The sequence below is a fragment of the Mesoplodon bidens genome (assembly GCF_964165515.1).
Source record: "Mesoplodon bidens genome assembly, chromosome: 8".
Lineage (NCBI taxonomy): Eukaryota > Metazoa > Chordata > Mammalia > Artiodactyla > Ziphiidae > Mesoplodon > Mesoplodon bidens.
This window is the reverse complement of record NC_138165.1, coordinates 107,179,248-107,202,596: the sequence shown is the minus strand read 5'-3', so window position 1 is coordinate 107,202,596 and position 23,349 is coordinate 107,179,248. Positions and strand designations below refer to the sequence as shown.

The 23,349-nt window shown below is 46.3% G+C and overlaps 1 protein-coding gene and 1 pseudogene across 5 annotated transcripts in view; both read right to left on the bottom strand.

Moving 5' to 3' along the window:
* ATG16L1 (autophagy related 16 like 1) overlaps nt 1-13,375 on the bottom strand; it is a 46,704-nt gene extending 33,329 nt beyond the window's left edge. For 3 of the 4 annotated variants that reach the window (XM_081242736.1, XM_081242737.1, XM_081242738.1), the window contains exons 1-5: nt 13,107-13,375; nt 9,665-9,758; nt 5,377-5,482; nt 4,588-4,661; nt 3,477-3,728 (exon numbers count right to left, since the gene is read on the bottom strand). In XM_081242736.1, the coding sequence (XP_081098862.1) occupies nt 3,477-3,728; nt 4,588-4,661; nt 5,377-5,482; nt 9,665-9,758; nt 13,107-13,221 (641 nt within the window). In that variant the 5' untranslated portion in view covers nt 13,222-13,375. The remainder of the gene's footprint in view (nt 1-3,476; nt 3,729-4,587; nt 4,662-5,376; nt 5,483-9,664; nt 9,759-13,106) is intronic. The other variant, XM_081242739.1, reaches the window with a different exon arrangement.
* On the bottom strand, nt 1,432-3,466 carry LOC308621890 (large ribosomal subunit protein uL22-like; annotated as a pseudogene). The gene has a single exon. The product of its transcript is annotated as a large ribosomal subunit protein uL22-like (transcript).
* Nucleotides 13,376-23,349: the final 9,974 nt, after the last annotated feature.

Below are 23,349 nucleotides of genomic sequence, written 5' to 3'. Positions count from 1 at the left end.
CAGCAAGGATCCTATTATAATGGATTTCAGAGCAAAGCCCTAGGAGGGATTAGAGAGAGCAGTGAACCAACAATGGAGAAGCCTGCCTGTGGGGACCCAGGGCCTCTCAGGACAGAAACATGCATCAGGTTTATCCAGGGTTAGTCATGGTCGAGACTTAGTTTTCTGAAGTAAACAGTCTCACACTAACATATCAAGAGCATGAATAGTAATAAAAATTTACTTGTACCTGGCATGGTTTTATTATTTTACAGAATTTAACTCATTTAACACTTATAACAAACTTTTTGAGGTTAAGTACTATGACTCCCATTTTATAGACGAGGAAACTGAGGTATTGTGAGATTCTTGAGTCATCAAAATGTACAAGGCTTCAGTTTACTAGGGCTGGACATGCAAGTCCTGGCTGCAGCAAAATTTTAATGTGGTCAGCAGTCGCTTCCACTCTCTCCCCTCTCTGAACCATTTTTGTCTTTCCTTCCCAAGTCCTCAATTCAGGAGCTTCCTAACCTTTAAACTTGGTCTCCCTCTCTTTTCCATGGCAAGTTCACCTCTATCTGTCATTTTTGCCCTCGCTGTGGAGGACCCCCAACCCAGAACTCTAGCACTGCTACCGAGCTCAGGTCAAGAGTTCTGCTGGAATTTTAAAAATTTTTTCTAAATTAAAAAACAACTTTTCTAAGTTTTTAGAAAAGTTTCTACCATAGTGATCATTCTCAAAATAGGGCAAAGGCCTTGTAGGTGGCACATCAGAATCTGGGATGGGATGAGGCTCTAGCTTGAAAAAGTGCCTTACACTCTTAATCTTATACCTTGAAGATGAAGAGTCAGTTTTACAGGACAAGTGACAAAAATTACAGGTTAACAAATTTTTCTTAGCTGGAATAGATGACCTATAAACTGTCTTTGAGGGGAAAGCAGAATCCCGGTGCGGGGTGTGTAACACTCCTCTAAAGGAAAGGCACCTGTCTGCAAGGAGTAAAAACACCTGCAGCCCAGCCTTCATTACAACAGCACAAACGTCCTTCTTTAATGCTGACAGCTTCTTACACAGCAGCCACCGTGCCTGCCTGTGGGGACACACCCCAGCCTTGCGAGAGAGACGGAACACAAGCAGCTACTTCAAAAAACAGTGCTCCACTATGACCCAGGGCAACAAAAGCTGCTAGGAGAGAAAGGACATCTAATCTGGGAAATTGGCAGGAAGGGGGGAGGCTTCTAAGAAGGAGGAACTAGTTGAGTCAAGTAACGAAAAGAATCCCCAGGTCCCACACATGCAATCAGATGGTAATACGTGCAATGGTATATTCCTAGGAAAGCATTCCAAAGGACGGAACAAGGGCAGGATGTAATGTGCCTCACCCCCCATTTTCACTAGAAAGTGTGGGTTGTTCTTGTCCACGGTGATGATCAAGGGCTCTCCCTCTGCATAACCACACGCCTGCCCACTTCTCCCTCAGGCAGGCTCTCAGCCCGGAGCCCAATGACTTCCAGGGAACCCCGGTGTCCTTACCACCCCTAAGCTGCCTAAGAGCTCCACATGCAAGCCACACAATTTTACTTAAACATGAGACAGAAAGAACATAAGGACAGCTCACTTTTTCTTCATACAAACTTAAGACATATATATACTTTGAAAAGACTTTGCAAAATCCCACTGTATGAAAATATCACAATTTCTTCCCCCCACCAAGGGATATACCGCTTCTAATTTTTCACTACTGTGAATAATGGACTATCAGAAAATCGTACTTGTGAACAAAGCTCATCACTGAGGATGAAGTCCAACAAGTGGGAACCATTTTCAGATGCCTGCCATCCCCGGGGCCCTCCAGGGGTTGCTTAGAGAAGCAGCCTTCACATCAGCAACGTGAGAGGCCCGTCCCACCTTCCTCCCCACAGTCCTTTTTACCAGATTCACTGAGCTCGTCCACTGCTTTTATGAACCATCTATGCTTTACATCCCTCTGTCTGAATGCTCACCTGTTCCTTACTGACTCTGTACTAAGGATATATATTTCATAATAGCATAGCCTATTTGCTTGTTTTATAGTGTTCTTCGATGTTAAGAAACCTACAATTTTTATACAGTCCATTCTTTATTACCATTACTTTTTTTTTTTTCTTTGGTGTTTTTTCTTCACTTTTATTTGCATTTATTTTTTGCGGCATTTATTCCCGGGCCATAAATTTTTGTTTCTTCAGTTTCTTCTGGGATATCATTTTCTTCTGGGCAACCTCCCCTTCTGGTTTAGGAACAATCTGTTCTTTTTCAGTAAGGATCATCTCAGTGTGGCAGGGAGAGCTCATGTATGGGTTGATCCGACCATGAGCTCTGTAAGTCCTACGCCGCATCTTGTGGGCTTTGTTCACCTGGATGTGCTCAATGACCAGAGAATCTACATCTAAGCCCTTAAGTTCAGCATTACTCTGCGTTTTTGAGCATGTGCAGCAAAAATTCAACACTCTTTTTGGGCCACCAACCCTGTGTCCAGCCCCACTATTTGGCCTGGGTACACCTACCAACTCCACCACTGTAACGACGGAACGGCACACGTTACTTCTTTAAAGTGACATCCTTCAGACACTTGGTGGTTTTTCGGATATGCATACCCTTAATGGCCTGGGCAGTTTCACAAGTGTTCTTAAAGTGAACATGAAGATCTGAACCTCTTGACTTGCATGATTTTGTGGGGTTTTCTGGGTCAAGTGAATAGCAAACCATTTTTAGAGGTCACCTCAGGCCGCTTACTGGAAAAGCTACCATTCCTTTTAATGTTTAGAAAGTCCTCCAATACTCCTACTTAGGAATTTTTCATAAAACAAACAGCAGAGTGTGACATTTTTTACTTCTACCTTTTGGTTTCCGTTTTTACACAGATTTCGAAATCTTTTTGCACATATTATTTGGTAAGATTAGGGCTCTTTGTTATTCTTTAAGGCTCTTTCCTATTCCATGTATTTATTCTTTTAGATAAACTACAATAATCTTTTCAAATTCTAAACTACTGATGTGGGGATTTAAAATAAAATGTTCTAACCTTTTGAACTCATTACTAGTGAGGCTGGTCTTCTTGTACACTAGCCAGATCAGAGTTTTTGCTATGGGTTGGAATAGTTTTACAAAATGGGGTGGCGGGGGTGGGGTGGGGGTGGGATTATAAGCATTTCCTAATTCTGGTTTAATTTACACTGTTCAAGAACTAGCTTTTCTTCTTGAAACACGGAAAGAATTCGCTGGCAAAAACAGCAATGGGCCAAAGCCCTTTTGGGAGGTAATCCTTTGCTCAGCTGTAAGAGTGTTCTTATAAATGCAAATCTCTTTGACACCCACCACTACTATTTCTAATTTTGTTAGTGCTTCCTGGTGCCCCCACCCTGTGGTCAGAGCTGCCAGGTTGGTTTCTTTCTTTTCTAAGAACTAGGTTCGACTTTATTAAACAATGGAAATCACTGACTGCCGATTCATCTCCCACCTCGAATCCTTCTCATTCTCTGCATTTAAGCGATTAGCTTCCTGGGCTTTCTCAGCCATCCATCTGGTGACCAGCTCCTGGTTCTCCTCAGTAGTCTTCCTCAGTTTCTCCTCCAGGGCAGTGAAAGTGATCTGCAGGGCATCGTATTCATCCTTCAGGGTCTGGTTGGCTCTTTCAAGGTCCTGAAGCTTAGTGCGTAGTTCCAGGCACTCGGTCTCGAGATCAGAGATGGTTTGCAAGCATTCTGCGATTCTGAAAACACGACGGGAGAGGGATACTGCACAAGAGCTGTGTGAGCTTGGGCACCAACAATGACCTCAGCCATCATAGCAGGCACCTCACTTGGCCAAGCCCAGCCCCAGGGGTTTACAGGACAATCCTATTAATGGAGAGGAAACACCTAGGGCAAAATTCATCCAGACTATGAATGACTAGTTAAAGTACCTTTCAGAAAAGCAGGATGGGAAGGAAGAGGGAGCTTTTGATGCTGAAATACCGTAGTAATGGGAGATTAAAAGGAGGCTGGGTATCTTGTGCATTCCATCCTCTCTACCACTCACTGAGTGTGAACGCCTGAGCAGGCTCCCCACCTTTCTAAGCCTCTAGAGAGCCCTCTCTGCAGAGTAAGGGAAAAGGCACAGATGAAACCCAGGCTCCCCTCCAGCTCAAAGATCCTAGGATTTGGAGTCCGTTTATCTTGTCCGGTAGCCTTCTCCCAGATCAAGAACAACCCTGCCCACAAACTCATCCCCGTTCCCAATGGCCAGGCACTGGGCTATCTTGGTCCCATCCCCACCACAGAAGACACCTGCTCCCCCAGGCAACGGCCATGGGGAGAACTGTGAATGCCTCAGGGACACTTCCAAGAGCGAAGCTGACTTCTCAGGGGTGTGCTGGGGCCCTGGAGGACGGAGGGCACTCTGCTTGCCTTTTCCATCCTCAGTGGGTAGAAAAGGACCCCAGGCTATGTATGCACAGAAACGAAACTTGTGCTGAGCCCAGTGTGGCTACTGTTTGCCACCGATCACCACTGGCCCCGCTCACGAGAGTACAGTGGAACAGGGAGTGAGATCCCACGACCAGTCCCGAAGGCAGCGTGCTCTCTACTCACTTGGCTTCATTCATCTGCATCTCCTTGTCCTTCTGCTGCATCTGGTTATTCAGGTCAATCACCAACTGAGCTAACTGGGGGTAAAGAAGAACACTTTCATAAACAAGAGATTTTAGGACCTCAGTTGGAAACTCATAACTGCAGGTTACTTTAAAGAAAAAACAGGTGCCTGTGTGGTGGGGCCAAGGCACCAAGAAGAAACGAGCTGGGTGGCCGAGAGGAGAAGGGCCAGCGGGGCTGCGCAGGGGCACGGTGTGCGCTTTCCCTGTTGAAGGCAGCCTTGGATAGACGAGCAACGCTCCAGGTGACTGCCAGGTTCCTGCTGAGAACGCCTGGCTACCCCTCCACCCCAGCTACCTTTTCCGACTCCTTAGCTGATAATCAATTCAGCTGAAGTGATGGTAAGTTGCACTTTTTCATAACTTGCCATTAGGCCACCACCCAGCGTAAACACAGCCCAGGACTTGATTCTTCCTAATGAATTTTTCTGAAATTACAGGTTTCACGCTTTATGAAGGTATTAGTTAAGACTTTCAGTCAATCAAGGAGTAAGCTTCTTTCTATGTTTCTCCACTTATACCTTTCATGCCATCTTGGAGCATGACAACCTGGTTGTTATCTCAATGGCTTGCCCACCTACTGACAGAGGTCTCACATCTTTTCTGTTGTTTCATTCCCACAGATAGAGCTGGTGATGCTGTTTGTAGCCAGGATGGCTGCAAATTCCAGTGGGAGTGCCTGCCCCACCCCCCGAGCCCCAAGACAGACGAGGAGAGGAGCTATCTTTACCTCCCCACGTTTCTTGTGTAATTCAGTCAGTTCTTCTTGGTGTTTAATCCTCAGCTGGGCCATTTCTTGCAGCTGACTATCATTCCATGCACCATCATGTCCAGGACTAAATGCCCCAACCAGGCAGATGAAGAGAACGTGCAAACAAGAGAAAAAAAATCAGACCCAGACCCCTTCAATCAGGCACTGGAACAATAACTTTAGAATTTCAAACCTGTACATGACAACATAGCCAAGAGAGCAGTTCAGTTCTCCAGGCCAATAGAGTTATAAGTCACTACAAACCTAAAGTAGAAAGTAGGAGATATGAGACACAGGGTAAAACCAACCAACCACAACCCATACCACCAGCTGCATCAGGAATAAAGGATGGGTTCCGGAATAAAGTTCAGGTAAACGGGGAGGAGACAACAAGGTCCACTCACCCGACAAGTATCTGAGTGCCAGCTCTGTGCTAGGCACTGTTTTGGTGCCTAGCGGGGAGAAGGCAGGGAACAGGAAGCTCTACAATCAGCTAAGAGTAGACAGACAACAAACGAGTAGATGGATGGAGTCAGGTGGTCAGATGTGCTGTGAAGAAAAACTAAGCAGTGTAAAGAAGGGAACAAAGCGACAGGGCTCCTGTTCCATGTTGAGTAATCAAAGGCATCCCGAGAGGTGACACTTGACTGAAGACTGGAAAGAGTGAGGAATAAGCCATGCGGGCCCGGGGGCGGGGCCCTGTGAGTAGAGGGAACGGCAAGTGTTGGAGAGGCTGGGGGCAAGTGTGACCGCAGCGCCCGGGGCAGTGGGAGCAGGGAGGATCGGGGAGGCCACGCAGAGCCTCACAGGCCCCCAAGGACTGTGGCTTTTCCTATGCATGACTGGAAGCCGCCGAGGGTTTTGAGCAGCGGAATGACTTACGTTTTGAAAGGATCACTACAGTTGCTGGGTGGAGAGCACACTGCAGGGGTTAAGGGCAGAAACAGCGAGACCAGTCAGCAAGCTATTACATATTCCAGACTCAGAAAGCGCAGATCAGGACAAGGTGACGGCAGCGGAGGCGGTGAGACGTGGTCAGATCCTAGCTAGATCCACTCTGGAGAGACTGCAGGACTTGCCTTTGAATTGGTTGTGGGGAATGAGAGAAAGACAGGAGTCGAGGATGACTCCAAGGCTCTTGGCCTGAGTGGCTGACCAAAGGTAGGTGTCACCTACTGAGGCAGAAGGACTGGGGCAAGAGGTCGGGGGAGGCCTGAAGAGTGAGTTCACCGTGGACATCCAAGTGGGCATGTCAAGTGGAAATTGCATATTGTTAAGAGTCTGAGCTTCAAGTAAAGAGGTCCAAGCTGGAGGCTAACATACAGAAGGTGTCAGCAAACAGATGTATCTAAAGCCATGGACGGAGCTCAGGCCACCTCGAGAGTCAGTGGAATTTGGGAAAGTTCGCAGGCGTTTGCATACTATCTCAGAAATAACAGCAGGTGAACAGAACTGTGGATTTGTAATTCAGGAGAGGGGTCTTGGCTGGAGCTACAAGTGTAAATTATCAGACTACAGTGAGTAGCTGAAACCACTGCCCAGGGAAAGCACACAGCTGGAGAAAAGGAAGATGGCTGGCAAACTAGGATGCCACCATCTGAAGCGGGGGCGGGGGCACTATCTCTTCCCAATGACCGATAAGAAATAAAGAGGGAAAAGGCAGCAGAATGATGCTCCCTCCTAAATCTACCCTCCATCTCTAAAAGCATTTTTCTTACATGCTCTAAGATACACTAATATTGCATTCTTTGAGGCAACATAGTGCTTCCCCAATCTTGGCCCATGAACTAGAAGCCAAGAGACTAGAAAGCGGCACATACCTTATAAGAAACCACCCTAAATTAGGCAGAAGAAGCAACAGGCCTGGGTGGTTGATTGCATATGGGGATTAGAAGGAAAAGAAATAATTTTTATCAAATCCCCTTATTTTAATGCAAAGCAATGTGAAATATGCAAAACATAAAACTAGTCTGTTCCTCCAAGGAGCTGAAGAGAATCCTGAGAAATGGCAAGGATACAGGGCACTCACTCCTCTGCTCAAAGCCTTTTACCACTTCCAATTTTATTCACAATAAAATAAAAGTCAAACTTCTTACAAAAGCCCAATAACAGTGCTTCACTAAGCAGAAAAAAAAGAATCACCTAGAGAGTAGGTTTTAACAGATTCTTGGGCCCCATCCCAGAACGATTCATCAGGTCGATGAAGAAAAGGGTCAATAATCTGCAGTTCTAACATGCTCCCGGGTGTCTCGGATAGTTCACAAGGACTGAGTAGCCACTAAAGCGGTGGTTCTTATATGTTAGAGGTCATCAGAATCACCTAAAGCGTTCTTAAAACAAGACTACTGGGCGCCACCCCTAGAGTCTCTGAAACAGGAGCTCTGGGGTGAGGCCCAACATTCTGCATTTCCAACAAATCTCTGAGGTTGTGGTCTAGCAAGCATACTTAGAAAACTGTTGGAATCAACTATTTCCCAGGGATGAGTTCCACTTTGATTTATTCAGTAAGCAAAGGGATTAAAACACTTAAGAGAGGAGTCAGATAATTGATGAGATAAAGCTTTTTAAGCACAGTGTTTTTTAAGATTAATTCGAATGGGATGGGCAGGACTTGAGAGCCCAGCAGAGAGAGAAAGCAGTCAATTAGATCCCCGTCTTCTGTCCCAGTGCCTGGCTCACACTGTAGTCACAAAATGACTCAGTGAACTCAGAGACCTCTGCCATAGTCTAGGAATGGAAGCATAGATAAGCAACGAAGTTGGTGGCACACAAATGCAAACCAAGGGACAGATGCACAGGACACTGTGGGCAAAGAATCAACAGGCCTGGGTGACTGCAAAGGGGGAGGGGCAGCACACCAAGGGAAAAAGGAATCATAGCTGACTTGTGGAAAATAAGGAGAGCATTAATAGAAACGAGGCAGTCAGGAAGAGGCCTGACTGTGAACACAAGTTTGCAGGAAGGACGGACTTCCAGTTAAATTACCACCCCAGTGATACTCAGTTAAAAGAATGTTGTATATTTATTTATTGTGCCTTTCCAAGCAAATGAGTTTCGCTGACAGATAAAGGATGCAGGAATATAGTCACCAAGAGGCTAACCAGATAGAAATAAAATGTTTCAAGTTTTCAGTTGACTGAATTTAGATGAAAAAGGGCGAAATGGATTCTCTACACCTAAAGTTGACCAGAACACAGCAACTAATATTTTAAATCCAGCAGAAGGCCTCCCAGGACCACAGCTAGGCACGATCTCCTGAATTGTTCTTAAGCAAATATGGAACCTAGGCCGGGCCATCTGTTCCTCTTTCTACTCCGGTCTGCCTGGAGACTACCTCGCCAGATGAGGAAACACGGATGGCAAGTAGTTAGCAGATATGGCTACAGGAGTAAATGAGGTAAGCTATACCCAGCATTTCTGTTTTTTTCCTAAAATCTTAAATTACCGTCAGCTTTGGTTTTACAATTTCTAAATGGTAGCTGATATGCAAAAAAGCTTGTAGATTTTAGAGCAATAATGGGTACTGTTCCCATACAAACCACAAAATTTAATATGCAAACGTGATGAACAAATGGAAAAGGAGGACAGTAAGACTCTAGAATGATTCCATTTAAGCCACTCTGATGAAGTATGGCTTTAAGGTTTTTTTGGACCATGACCCTCAAAAAGAGATAGTTTACATGAATGACCCAAGTAAAGATACTAAACTCCCCACCATGAACACATACTCACATATTTAGTGAAGCAATACTTACCCTTCCTATAAAATGCAGATTTCTGCCTAATCTTTCTCAAAAAAAAAAAGTTTCTGCAACGCACTGGTTTGACCGCACACTGAGATACGTGGAAACAACACTGAACTAAAAAGGATCACATAGACCTGTAGCCCTTATGTTTACAGGCCAGTCAATCCTGTACTGACAAGATCTATGTAAATCTGCTCAGGAATGCTTACTTGTCTGATTATTTAGAAAAAGTGAACCCTGGCAGGCTACAGGAGGAACTGGCCTGGTTACTCGCCTTAAGCAATTTCTCAAGCTCACATGTACTGATGATGAGCCTTCTAGGTGGGTAGCTACATAGCTTCAAAAAACAAGTCAAATAGTTAGTTATTTGGCTTCAGAAGTTTTTATTTGAAAGGAACTGACAAAAAGTGGAGCACAAACACAGTACTTGGTTTGCTTCAAAATCAGGGAAGTGACAACTGAACTGAGACAAATTTCAATTAAAAAGGAGACACAAATAATACAGGATAGTTTCAGAATACCTTATCTCATGCCTGTTTGGTATGTCATGCTTTTCAGCTTGTAGCTTATGGGCCAGCACTGAATGAAGATCTGACTTTTCCAGCAACTTGTTATCTAGCAAAGAAAGAAAAAGTTATTACAACCCAGGTATGCTTTATTACTACTTAAGATCTTATAAAGATTTGGACCAAAGAAATAACCAGAAGATGACTGGGCACGTTTCACTTTTACGAGGTATCAAAGTACTAGGCACTGTACTTTACCACCGATTACAGCAATTGTCCAAACTCCAGGCACATGCACTCCTTAGACGCTTCCTGGCCCAAGCACAGGCAGCCCAGACAAAGGAACCTATGAAAAATCACTCCAAAACGCCCCCGTGCCCATGCTTTCTACTCCCACAGCTACCTGTTTCTACCCGGGAAAGAGGCAACAAACATACCAAAACACAGTGGAAAAGTGAAGTGCTATGCACCTCTAAGTAAGAGAGGAAACCCTTACCTTATTATATTTGGAATTTTTTTTTAAAAGTTAAGATCAGGGCACTAGGGATACAAATACAAACCAGAGTCCCTGACCTCAAGGAGCTAAAAAAGTGTAATGGGGGTGGGGGTGGGGTGGAGGTCAAGTATAAAAAAAGGAAGAGTGAACTTTTACTCATTTTCTCAGATAGTTTCACGGGTGAAGACGACAGACAGTCCAAGCAGAAGGTCTAGAGAGCTGTTCAGTAAGGGGCTAGAAATAAAAGTTTGCACCAACACATGAAAGGGCAGGATGAGAAATTCAGACCTCTTCTTACTGGCAACAGCGAAACAACAGATTTTAAAAGCAGGCAGTGACATGAACAGATATCAATTAGTAAGAAGTCAAAGGTTATTCTGAGGTTCCCTGCTCGTCCAACTGGGTGCAAGATCCTAACATGCCAGAGAACACAGGAGCAGGGAGCTCAAGGAAGAAAATGCGTCCTTGGAACTTAATAAATGTGACAGGGAACACAGTGCAGAAATTCAAAAGAAAAGTCAGGGCAAAAAATGACATGCATGCAGGGGGCCAGTGAGATCAGAAGTGGAAGGGGGTGCACAAAGCAGAACAAGAAAGTGACCACGGGAAACTTACAGAAAACCCACACCTGCCGGGGGCTTTCACAGATCCCAAACGTCTGAGATTAGCGTTGCTTCACAGCAAACGTTGGAGAGGGTTTATACTAGTGACTATACCTGTTAGAATAGCTTATCTTTCCTCTTAAAGAGTTGAGTCCTACTTCTTGATATCTAAAAATGGAAATCCTGGGCAGAAACAGAAACACTATCGTCATCAATATTAATTTAATAAATTAGCTCAAGAGAACAGGGAAGTGATTCCAACCTTGAATGTTCACCAGTGTCAAAGGGCTCTAATAAGATCTTCAAAATGTTACAGCTAGGTGCCCTGTGATATCAAAGACATGAGGTACTCAAGAGGGATCCTTCTTAAAAGTTCCTCTCACTCAAAGGCCACCTGCTGTCCCCATAGCCTCTTTTCATCTTTCTCTTCAGGCTCGGAGGCAGGACTGAACAGGAAACTCTGGTTGACTGCTTTGGGAAGCGAGGAATGAAGAGTGAGGCTGTTCCAGTCAAACTAGAAGTGATCTCCCAACTGTCAATCCCCTGCCTCAACTGCAGATTTTAACAGGCCAAGGTTGTCTTGCCCTCTTGCGCCTCCTCTCCTAGCTCCCGGGCATGCATTACTCACTATAGCTGTTTTAAGACGTGTTCCCTCTCCAGGACTGACCTGTCTTTCTGACTTTCCTCAAACATCCTCCACCCCTTCAAGATGTCCATTTTCCAAGTGCAGAAAAACATTCAATTGTGTCAACGTGATTACAAGCACCTTCCATGTATAGACAATTACGCAGATGGCTTTCAAAGCACTTACATGCACAGCACTGTGTTTATGAAGCAGGCAAGGCGAGCTTCACCCCTATCTTACAGATGCAGCAAACCAGACTCAGGTAAGTGAGGCTGGTAAGGGGAGTGTCGTCAGACCTCCAACCCAATTTGACTTTCAGTGTGTATTAGCTTTTAAAGAATAAGCATATGATGAAATACCCGATGACCTGAATTTATGTAACCCATGAGGAATCGTTTCAGCAAGGAGTTTCCGGTGCTTCTGGCTTTCTGAAAGAGCACTGGGCTGCCAGCCTCTTAACAGCGTAAGGAATTAGCACAGGAGTGGCACATTCATCATCCACTTTTCTCCCCATTTTAGTTAAGAGGATGGGCTCAGCGAAAGCAAGGAAGGCCGTTTCTTGGGGGACCCAATGAGAAAGGCAGAAGTGCAAAAAAGTCAGGAGCCATCAAGTCCGTGTCCAAATCCAGGCCCTACCATTAATCTGCTGTACCTCCCCAGAGAAATGACCTAATCCCTCTCAGTCTCAATTTTCTCATTTGTATAAAGGGCAACAAGACGTGCTTCATAGAATTTTCGGAAAGATAAAGTGAAATGACACATGCCAAATATTTACGATAGCACTAAAGCTTGTCTTTACCTCAGAATTACTTGGGGATCATCAAGAAATACTGACACCTGCGTCCCACCTGTACTAATGGGGTGTCTTTGGTCTGGGATGTGCCCTGGGCTTTGTAATTTTTAAAAGATCCCCACCTGATTCTAATGTGCAGGTAAGTTCAGGAACCATAAATTTAGCACAATCAGAATTCAACAAAGGGCACCTACTATTACACTGAACTGCATCATCTACATGATTTGAGATTTGCAGGCTTACTTCAAGGGGTAGACGGAACCAGAGGTCCGAAGAGTGCCCCGTTTCTTCCCCCAAATGTGTCGTCAGTTATGGTAAAATGGGGCGGGGGGCAAGGAAATGCTCTTTAGAAGGCATCTAAGGGCACAAACATTTTTGTACTCAAATTGCAGCAGCAGGGGTGGGTGTGGGCCACAGTAAAGACTGTGATGTCCCAACTAAAAAGTACGTTAAGACTCAAGATGTGTAATATGTAACAGTCAAAGAACACCAAAGTGCAGGAAGAACAACAGATCTTCAGGAATGAAAGGCAAACATTTCACCACACTCTGAAGACGACGGCAACGGAGCGAGTTTACTGCTTAAAGTCAGTGCCCGTTTCACTAACACGATGCCCGAAACAGGATGTTTCTGGAACCGGCCTATTTAAGTAACACAAGCATTGTGTGAGCTGCTGGGATTTACAAACACAGACGTGAACGGTGCCTGCCCGTGAAGAATACCCAACTGAAGAAGAAAACCCACCACAGTCACACCCAAGGATAAAGTGAAAGAGGAAAAGATCTAAAAAGGCGTTTGGGGGTGCACAGCGCTGGGTACCCGGGGCGGCCTCAAGGCGCGCGGGCGGCGCGGGGGGCTCGGCCTCGGGTTCCCGCTGGCGCCCCGCACGCCTCGGCTGGGCCCGCCCGCCCGCCCGCTCCCGGGGCCCGCCAGCCGCTCACACTGCAGGATGATTTCTTCGAACGCCTGCCTCTGCAGCCGGTCCCGGCGCCTCAACTCCTCCGAGATGTGGCGCTTCCAGCGGGGGAAGACGGCGGCGCGGAGGCCCGACGACATGTCGCGCGCTGCCCCGGCGCCTTAGCGCCGCCGATCCGCACGGGGGCTGGCGGCCGCGGCCCGCACCATGAGGCAACCAGCGGGCGCGGAAGGAGCAGCAGCCCCAGGATTCAGGTCCACGCACAGGCCTCCCCCGATGCAATCCAGGACGGACTTCCGGTTCCTGACGGAAATGGCTTTGGACAGAGCCAGAAAGCCCGCCTCCTCATCCGACGTCTTACGCCACACGCACGCACGTGTCCGGCGCCGACTCAGGGCGCTGGCTGATGATAGCATCCCGAGGCCGGAAGTGCCGGCAGCAGAGATGCGGCCGCTAGGAGGCGTGCGGGCCACGTTGGAGGCTCGGCCTTGCGGGATCGGGGGCGGAGGAAGGAAAAGACAAAAGGGTGGCTTCCGCCCACCTGCTGTTTCCTTTGCTTGCTTTTCCCCGTTTTATATTTTCTTTCTTAGCCTGCCTCCCTTTTCTTCATGTCAGTTTACAAGCAGAAGTAAACTCCCCACATGGTAGCTGTGTGGCTATAGATGAGTGGCAGCATCCCTAAGCCTCAGTTTCCTAATCTGTAAAATGGGGAAGATCCCTAAACCGGGAAGGAATGATACCTAACCCACAGGATTGTCGTGAGGATTAAAAGTAATAACCTATATAATACAATTCACACTGAGCCTGTACATAGTAAGCCTAACCTTACCTAGACACTTGGTATCCTTCGAAGTCCTAACCAAGGATTGGTTGCTTTAAGCAAGAGCAACCCACTGACCTAGGAAAAAGGTTTTTTTTGCAATACAGAAATGGAATGCAAAGAACCGCTAAAGAAAATGCGAATAGATTAGCTATGTAAATCATTAGAAGCCTAGAAATTATCTATGACCTAAAAGTAAATGGGTCCTTAGGAGGTCATTTAAGGGTTAGGATACAAACAGGATTTTGAAAGAGAAAAAGGACAGTTTGCCAGTAGATGAAAGCGGAAGATGAAAGACAGACTCGGGAGAAGATGACATCTATTAACTCAGTAGAATGGGAAACCTTGGTCTGTAGTAGAATCATCTGAGTTCCATCTGCATTTAACAAGTTAGTAAATTTATTGCATGAAAATGGAGCCGGACAAAATAGGAGGCAGAAGAGAGGAAAGGAATGTCAGAATCTGCCTTCTCTTTCAATGTGTCTCAAGTCCAGAGGAAGATCCTTCACAGACAGAGAAGAAGGCCTTTCCTCTCCTGTGGAGCCCAGGAGTAGGACAGTTAGGATTCTAGAGCTGTAAAGATATTTTGTCAGCAGCCAGTACTGAGTGATCTGAATTTGTGGGAAAGACCCATGGGGATCAGAAATAGAAGGGACTTCCTCATACACTGAAGCAAATGAAGAAGCAGGTTCTGAAAGTCACGAAGAATGCCTCTAAATGTAACAGTGGTACCAACCTCAAAAGAGCCTAGAATCAAATCTTGACAGTTGAATATGCTGATTTCCCAGACAAGATTATGATTAAAACATGTTAACAAATTCGCAGAACCAGCAATTCCCCTTACAGGAATGTATGTCAACAAATATTTGGACAAATGCCCAGAGAAAACTGTCACAGTTTTTGTTAGTAATAATGGAGAGTTGGGAAAAATCTATTGATTTCCACCAATGAGAGTTAAATTACTGTATATTTATTGTTCAAAAAAGTTCATAATAAAAGGAGTATACGATATAACTCGAATTGATGTTAAATTAGTATGTCCCTGGATCCTCATAGGCAAAGTTTGTTGAATGAATAGAGAATATAATTTCTAAACTAAGGGTACTAAGCTCTGTAGGTCTGCCCTCTCCCTACCCAGCCAGCTTTGCCCAGTGAGCACTGCAGCCTCTGTGGGCCCTCCTCCTCTCTTCTGCTCACCACGCTCCCTCCCAGTGCAGGGCCTTTGGATTCACTGTGCTTCTGTTGGGCAAACCCTTCCCTTCTGACCTTTCTGAGTTAATTCCTATGAGTTAATTCTCAGCTCAGTAGTCACTTCCTCACAACCTTCAAGTAACAGACCTTCGCAACTAGGTCAGATCGCCCAATGACACGCGGACCTCTCTGTTCTAGCATTTATCACAGTTGCAGCTTAGCATGTTTTTTACCATTACTTGCTTAAGGCGTGTCTCCCCACCACAGACTGTAACCTCCACAGCAAGAGCCGTTTCTGTCTTTGTTCATCATTTTACCTCCAGCAAGGGCGTGGAGTCTTTCATATATTAGGTGCTCAGTAAATGTTGTTTAATTAATGAATGGAATATATGAAAATATTTTCTCTGGGAAGTAGCATTGCTGGTGTTCTTTTGTTGTATGTATTTTCTATATCTTATATGCATTTTCTAACTGTTATCCGTTATATATGTACCATATATGCAAGAAAAAGTTATAGAAACGAACATAGATTTATTGATAAAACCACTTCTTCAGCAGAGTGCTAGGTTCTGTGGGAGATAAATAATAAGTGGGAACACTTCTAACAACATTATGGGCCGTGCACTCTTCTGAATATTTCACGTGTTGTCACTCTCTTAATCCTCACAACAACCCTACTCAGTAAGGTTGTTATTAGCTACTCTTAGCAGCTTTATCCTCATTTACAAATGAGGAATCTGAGGCCCACAGGGGTAAGTCACTGGCCTGAGCACACCTGGCTATTTATTGGCGAGACCTGGCTTCAAACACAGGCAGTTTGACTCTAGCGTCTGTGACTTAACTACTGCACTCCATTATGCAGTTTCTGTTTCTGCTGACATTGTAGTTTGGCTCAACTAGAATACATCAAACAAAGAATAATTTGAAATGATTTGAAATCAATTCCTAAATTAGCCAATAGGGAGGGCAAAGAGCAAAGTCAGTGGTTTGGAAGCCTCAGGTGTGCTCCCGAGACCCTGAGGGGACTGGCTGGAGGGAGGATGAGTAATGAGTAATAGGAAGGAGGAGGAAATGAGGTTGTCTGAATATTCCGGAGACAAATTATGGCTCTTAAAAAAAGCATTTTTATTTGTTCTGGTAAATACTGAGGGTCTAAAGGATGCAGCATGCTTTGCTGGATAGCGATATCTATGAAATGGATTCTGCCTGCCTGTAATGGATGTAAGATACATGTGAAGTGGTGCTCCAGTTCCGAGGAACTCAAGTGCAACCTTCCAAGAATTGTCCTATTTACTTCTGTCCTTTCCCTTTTGGTCCCCCTGCTTTCCTTTATCTTTCAATCAGCAAGTGGTCAAACAGCTGGGTCCTGGTGTGGGTCAGGCACAGGGTGAGCACTGCCTGGAGACAAAGATGGCCAGACTTGGATCCTGGCCTCAAGGAGCTCACTCTTCAGGAAGGGAGATCTGAATGTGATTATGGATGAATGTAAGGAATTATAAAGTCAAAAAGACCCAGCCAGCGCCCAGGGCTTTTGATTCTCTTCTGTTCTTTTTTTCTCTTGCTTTTATTCTGTTTTAAAAATATAATTTCCTGTTTTAAAAAAATAGGGCTCGATCTTTATTCTTTATTTCCACTCCTTTTCAGCTGTTCTCAAAATTAGATCACTAAAAATGAAAGTAAGATAAGCTAACCATGTTCCCCTGTTAACTGCTGTAACCTAGTAAACCTAGTGACTGCTGGAGTAAATGAAAGGATAGCCAAGAATCCAACCGACGTGGATTTTCAGACACACCGATGGTCCTTCCAAATGGCACATTTTTTGGCGATCGACATTTTTATCCCTTGGCTTTTCTTTGTTCCCTTTAGTGTTATTGTGTTTGCAGACATATGAATAAATACCACCTGACATTTCCATTATAAAGACTCTCTGTGCACGTGGAGTAAAACCCATGCAGGTCTCATCACCCGCTCCATATATATGTTGACACTTAGATTTCACATTTTAAAAATGACTGTCTGACGTGGCTATTATCCCTGTACCCCAATACAAGCATTACAGTAAACTTTAACTTTCTTAGAGTAAGTCCTTGCTATCCCTTCTATAAACTGACAGCCAAGTGTCTGGAATGGTGGCTGGAGGATTCAACATGGCACATCTAACAAGCTGGGACAACGGCTAGAGAGAGAGTGTGTCTCTATGGGAAGTCATCTCCCTTGGTTTGCCTCTTTGCTCTTTAAAGAGATGATAAAATTTCTCCCAGACACTGCTGCCCTCTCCTACTATGAATAATACCTAATGTTAAATGAGTGATTTTTGCATGCCAGGCACTTTGCTCAACATGGATTAACTTATTTAATTCTCAGAACACTACAACGTAGGTACTATTAGTATGTCTTTTGCAGATGAGGAAACTGACATGCAGAGGTCAGGTAGCTTGTCTGATGTCACAGAGTTAGTAAGAGACAGAACTCGGATTCAGTTGAGGAAGGCTGGTGCCAGAACCCAGCCATATAACCATATGTCCCTCTGCTGTGTATCAGGGTATGAAGGTTCTGGCAGTTTTTTTTGTTTTGTTTTTGTTTTTTGTTTTTTAGGATGAAATAGAGTATCAGAATGCTTTTTTTTTTTTAAATATTTATTTATTTATTTGGTTGCGCCAGGTCTTAGTTGTGGCAGTCGGGCTCCTTAGTTGCGGCATGCGAACTCTTAGTTGCTGCATGTATGTGGGATCTAGTTCCCTGACCAGGGATCGAACCCAGGCCCCCTGCATTGGAGCACAGAGTCTAAACCACTGTGCCACCAGGGAAGTCCCTTTTTTTTTTTTTTTTTTTTTTTTTTTTTGCCGTACGCGGGCCTCTCACTGTTGTGGCCTCTCCCGTTGCGGAGCACAGGCTCCGGATGCGCAGGCTCAGCGGCCATGGCTCACGGGCCCAGCCGCTCCGTGGCATATGGGGTCCTCCCAGACCGGGGCACGAACCCGTATCCCCTGCATCGGCAGGCGGACTCTCAACCACTGTGCCACCAGGGAGGCCCAGAATGCTTTTGATTGCAAGCAATAGAAGTGCAATTCGAGCTTCCTTAAGGGAAAGGGGAGGTTATATGCATATGGGGTGTTGCATCAGGCTGGCAGCAGGGATTTGGCTGGACTGGGACCCAGATGCAGATCCTGTCAGAATGCTCAGCTCTTTGCCTCTGCCTCCCTCTGTAAATTGCTGCATCCTTTGTCTTGTGGTCCAGCTCTTTTTGTCCAGCTCCTCCAGCATCTCCACAGTACAAGCCAGTGGCAGACCAAGCTGGCATATCCAAGTCCCAGGTCTAATAAATTTCTGGGAGAGGGGACTTCCGTGGTGGCACAGTGGTTGAGATTCTGCCTGCCAATGTAGGGGACACGGGTTCGCTTCCTGGTCCGGGAGGATCCTGCATGCCGCGGAGCAGCTAAGCCCGTGCGCCACAACTACTGAGGCCTGCGCGCCTGGAGCCCGTGCTCCGCAACGAGAGAGGCCACTGTAGTGAGGCCCATGCACCACAGGAGTGGCCCCCACTCGCAGCAACTAGAGAAACACTGTGTGCAGCAATGAAGACACAATGCAGCCAAAAATAAATAAATAAAGTATAAATAAATTTTAAAAAACAAAAAAAGCCCCCCAAACCCCAAATAACTTAAAAAATATATATCTGGGAGAGGAGGCTACTGGACTAGGAGGTGCCCATGTCTAATAATCTACGTGGCAAAGAGGCAGGGTCAGTCTCCTAGGGTGGTTCTCTCTGGATGGAGGGGAAGGGACCGGTCCCAGAAGAAGGTAGGTGTAGAACACGTCTGTTCAGACTGTTGAAAGTTGAAATGTATTAAGTAGATCTTACATGTTCTCTCCTCCCCCATCCTTCTATTAACACATCCACCCTCCTGACTATAGTCATGGTTTTTCCTTGCCCCATCATGCAAGAAACGGGTCCCAAGGGTGGGTATAGGAACCCTTGCCAATCACTGTCCTCCACAGGAATTTTTAAACTGGATCTGGGAGAGAGGGGACCTTTTTCTCCTTCCGTTAGGAAGTGAGGCCGTGCATGGCCCTGCTAGTAGCCATGTCCCCTCCCAGGTCTCATGAAGAGTTTAGCCTGAAAAAAATGGAGCAAACACACAGGGAGAAGAGGAGACGAGAAACCAAAAATTCTGATGGCATTAGTGTCCCTGGTTCCCTCCAGTCCTGAAAGCAGCCCAGCCCTACTTTCCCAGTCTGGTTACATGAGGTAATACATTCCTGTGTTTCACTAAAGCTGGTTTATCCTGGGTTTTTATTTTCTCTTGCCACCCAAGAAACCTGATTTTTTGTTTGTTGGTTGGTTGGTTTTGGCCACACCATGCAGCTTGCAGGATCTTCGTTCCCAGACCAGGGATTGAACCCGTGTCCTCTGCAGTGTAAGAGCAGAGTCCTAACCACTGGACTGCCAGGGAATTCCCAAGAATCGTGATTAAGACAGCAGACCAGCCCAAGAAGACACTAGGGCTGGGCAGACAGAATGGTAGTGTCCCCACAGGTGGTCACTAAGGCTGGGTTTTCCACTTTAAAATCTTGACAAAAGGAGGAAGGTCAACCCACTCTTCTCACCATGCATGTTTTGTGTTCATCAGCAATCTATTTCCAAATTTTTGGGGAAAAGTTTCTGGATCTGAGATCTCATGAACGTCTAAGTGAAGCTCTGTTCTAAATAATAGTGTCTGCTGGTCAGAGAAAATTTTAATAACCTCAAAGTGATTAGAGTCAGCCTGGGGATATTAGAATATATTGTTGCCATGTGTTAGAACTGTATTGTCATTTCCCCCTCATCAGAAAGTGAAGGGACACTCTTTTGAAAAACACCGTTTCGATGACTCATGGGATATTAATAGTTTTTCAGAGTGTTTAACCACCACTGCATCCTCATGCAGTAGAACCACATAGAAAGCACACAGCAGTGGAATCGTATTTTGATTAAATAACTAACTAAATAAATATTGTATATCATGAGATGGGGGTTCCTTGTTGAGGCATCAAGTTGACATTCTGTCTTTAAAAAAGCCAACAATTGGAGCAGCAGTGTGTTGAACTTGCTCTGCAAATCCGGATGCCCAGACAATTTGCTTTTGGGAGCCTGATCCCCAAATAAGGAGGGGCCAGCCAGGGATGCAGCGTCCTGCAGAGACGGGGCTCAGGGCTGGCCACTCTGTGTGCTGTGTGACTGCACACACTTTCCAGTTTTTGGTTCTGAACCTCTTCTTTCCAATAAGGATATTTTTCGATGCCAGATCATGCACCAGACCTCAGTCTCTTAAGCTTCCCCACAACCAAAGGTTCCTTGCATAGCTCCCTTAATTTTGTCAAAGAGTATGCTGGATCAATGGCTTCTCCAGTTGCCTGGGTAATCCCAGCACAGCCCTCGTTCTCCTGGAGGTGTGGGGCAGTCCAGTCCAGGCAGAATTGTCTGGCCATGAAGTACACCTAGAAAACCGTTCAACTGGCCTTCCCGACAGGTTCATGTGATCCGGTCCAGCCCTTACATAGTCTGCATTGAGGTGGAGAGTCAGGGGTGTCTTCTCTGGTCTTTCCAACACGGCCCTGCGATTCCCATGGGCCTGGGCCTTGCCCTAGACCTTGGGGCTGCCCCGGGTGATTACACCCTGGGGGCAGAGTGGCCCTCACCCTCTCCGCCTCTCCCTTCCACAACCTATCCCCCTACCTCTCTCTCTCCCTCTCTCTAGTTTTCTTAGCTCTCTTTCTCTCAAGGCCCCATCTCTTTGGTGTCCAATATGAGCTCCACCCCTGTGATGGTTATTTTTGTCAGCCACTCTGCGCTCCACCCATTTCCTGTCAGTGGGGGTGTGTGTGGGGGGGGGCATGTGTTGCAGGCAAAAGTGAATGACCCTCTGGTCTGGATGGGAAGGGGGGTGGTAGGGATAGATCTAAAAGACAGTCGGATCTTTGATTCTTGCTAGTGCCTCTCCAGTGCCTTATTAAACCATAAGATTATTGGGACTTCCCTGGTGGTCCAGTGGTTAGGACTCTACGCTTCTACTGCAGAGGGCAGAGGTTCGATCCCTGGTCGGGGAACTAAGATCCCACATGCTGAATGTCGTGGCCAAAAGGAAAAAAAACTATAAGATTATTTTTCTCCCTCAGGTCTTGACTTCTGTTACAGAAGCCCTGCCCCCACCCCATACCCATTACTGTAACCTTAAAAGTTACCTGCTTCAGGAGGTGAGGAGTGGACAGGAGGAAAAGGAAAACACTCATTCTCTCATGCAAGCAAGAATTAAAGTAAGATGCAGTAAGTCTGAGTGTCAATGGACTAATTTACAAGGGGATTTAGAATGACAAGCAGCCTAAAGTCAGCATTCTTGTGTCAGCAGTACTCCCCCACTTGTGGAAGTTAGGAGGATTTCAGCTGCAGACAAAGGAAACCTTAACTTGTAATTTAAACCAAGGGGGGGGGGTGGTCAGCAAAATATGGCAGGTGGGCCAGATCCAGCCTATTTGTTTTTGTGAGGCCTTCAGGCTAAGGAGAGTTTTTGCATTCTTAAAATAAAGAAGGGCCTGTGTGTTGGCCTTGAACTTATGCCCTTCAGATCTCCTACTGGGGAATCAAAATTGACTGACAGCCCCTGCTGTTCCTCTCTGAATCTACCGCTGCAATAAAGCCATGTCCACATTTCTGATGGAAGCCTCAACCAGGAACCAAGCACAGCAGGGGAACTAAGGCAAGGTCACTCCTGAGATATGTGAGACTCCTCTGACTGAATTAACCTCAAGGACACTGTTATGGACTAAATCTTGTGTCCTCCCAAAATTCATGCACTGAAGCCCTAACCCCCAGTGTGATGGTATTAGGAGGTGGAACCTTTGGGGGGTGATTAAGTCAGGAGGGTGGAGCCCCCGTGAATGGGATTAGTGCCCTCATAAGAAGAGACACCCGAGAGATGATCTCTTTCTGCTGGGCCATCTGCAAACCAGGAAGAGGGCTCTCACCAGACATAGAATTTTTTTTTTTTTTTTTTTTCAGTATGCAGGCCTCTCACTGTTGTGGCCTCTCCCGTTGCGGAGCACAGGCTCCGGACGCACAGGCTCGGAGGCCATGGCTCACGGGCCCAGCCGCTCCACAGCATGTGGGATCTTCCCGGACCGGGGCACAAACCTATATCCCCTGCATTGGCAGGCGGATTCTCAACCACTGCACCACCAGGGAAGCCCCAGACATAGAATCTTTTGGCACATAGATCTTGGACTTCCTGGCCTCCGGACTGTGAAGAATAAATATCTGTTATTTAGCCCCCAGTCTGTGGTATCTTGTTAAAGAGGCCAGAGCTGATTAAGACAGACACCCTATCAGCCCTGCTGAAACTTTGCTAGAACTCCCTGCAGGCTGAGGGCCTTCCTTCCCAACCCCCTTCCTCCCTCTCTCCTTCCCAGGGTCTGGCCTGCACATGGTCTGACAGCTGTCCTAGCCTCATCCAGAGACCCCCATTCCTCCATCTCCCCTCCCAGGTGTCTCCCTCAGTAAATTTGTCACATCTAACCCTGCCTTTGCATGTGCTTGTCAGGGAGCCAGAGGTTGTGAGGAAACTCAAGTACCAGGAGAGGATGGGAGAAGGAGGAGCTGCCAGCTCTGCTATAGACATTTTGGGGGTCCTGACCCCCCAAGTCTAATTGCTTTCCCCCTAATAACATCATGCATCTGGGTGCCTATGTTTCCACCACGGGACAGGACCTATGTGACCCATCGCTCTTTGGAGCAGCTGTGGACACCCGAGATGGGCCAGATTCCTCTTCCAGGGGTCCAGGCGTGGGGAGCTGGACTTCAGGGTTCGAGCAGCTACGTGGAGCCAAGGCAAAGCCAGGGAGACCAGGAAGGAGAGGGGAGCAAGGAAAGTGGGCAGAGGAAACGTCTGGGGAAGACCAGGGCCAGGGAGGAGCCCCACTCCCCACGCCACCGTGTGCCTGAGCCTGCATGTCATCACGTGCCTGGCCTCTCCCACTGCTCCATCTCTGCCTGTAGCTCATTTCTCTTCCTTGTAAGCAGAGATCCTTGACTACAATGGAAATTCAGAATTCGACAGCTGGAAAGCCCCTTGAACATAATTTTATGGCAGAGGCTCAAAGCAGGGAATTCCCTCCTCGTCCTGTCTGCCTTTGCCAGGATCTGAGGGAATGAACCAAGCGCTGCTGCAGGTCCTGGGTCTGGAGTAAGGGGGCCCCTAGCAGGGGGAAGACGGCCTTGCTGTGT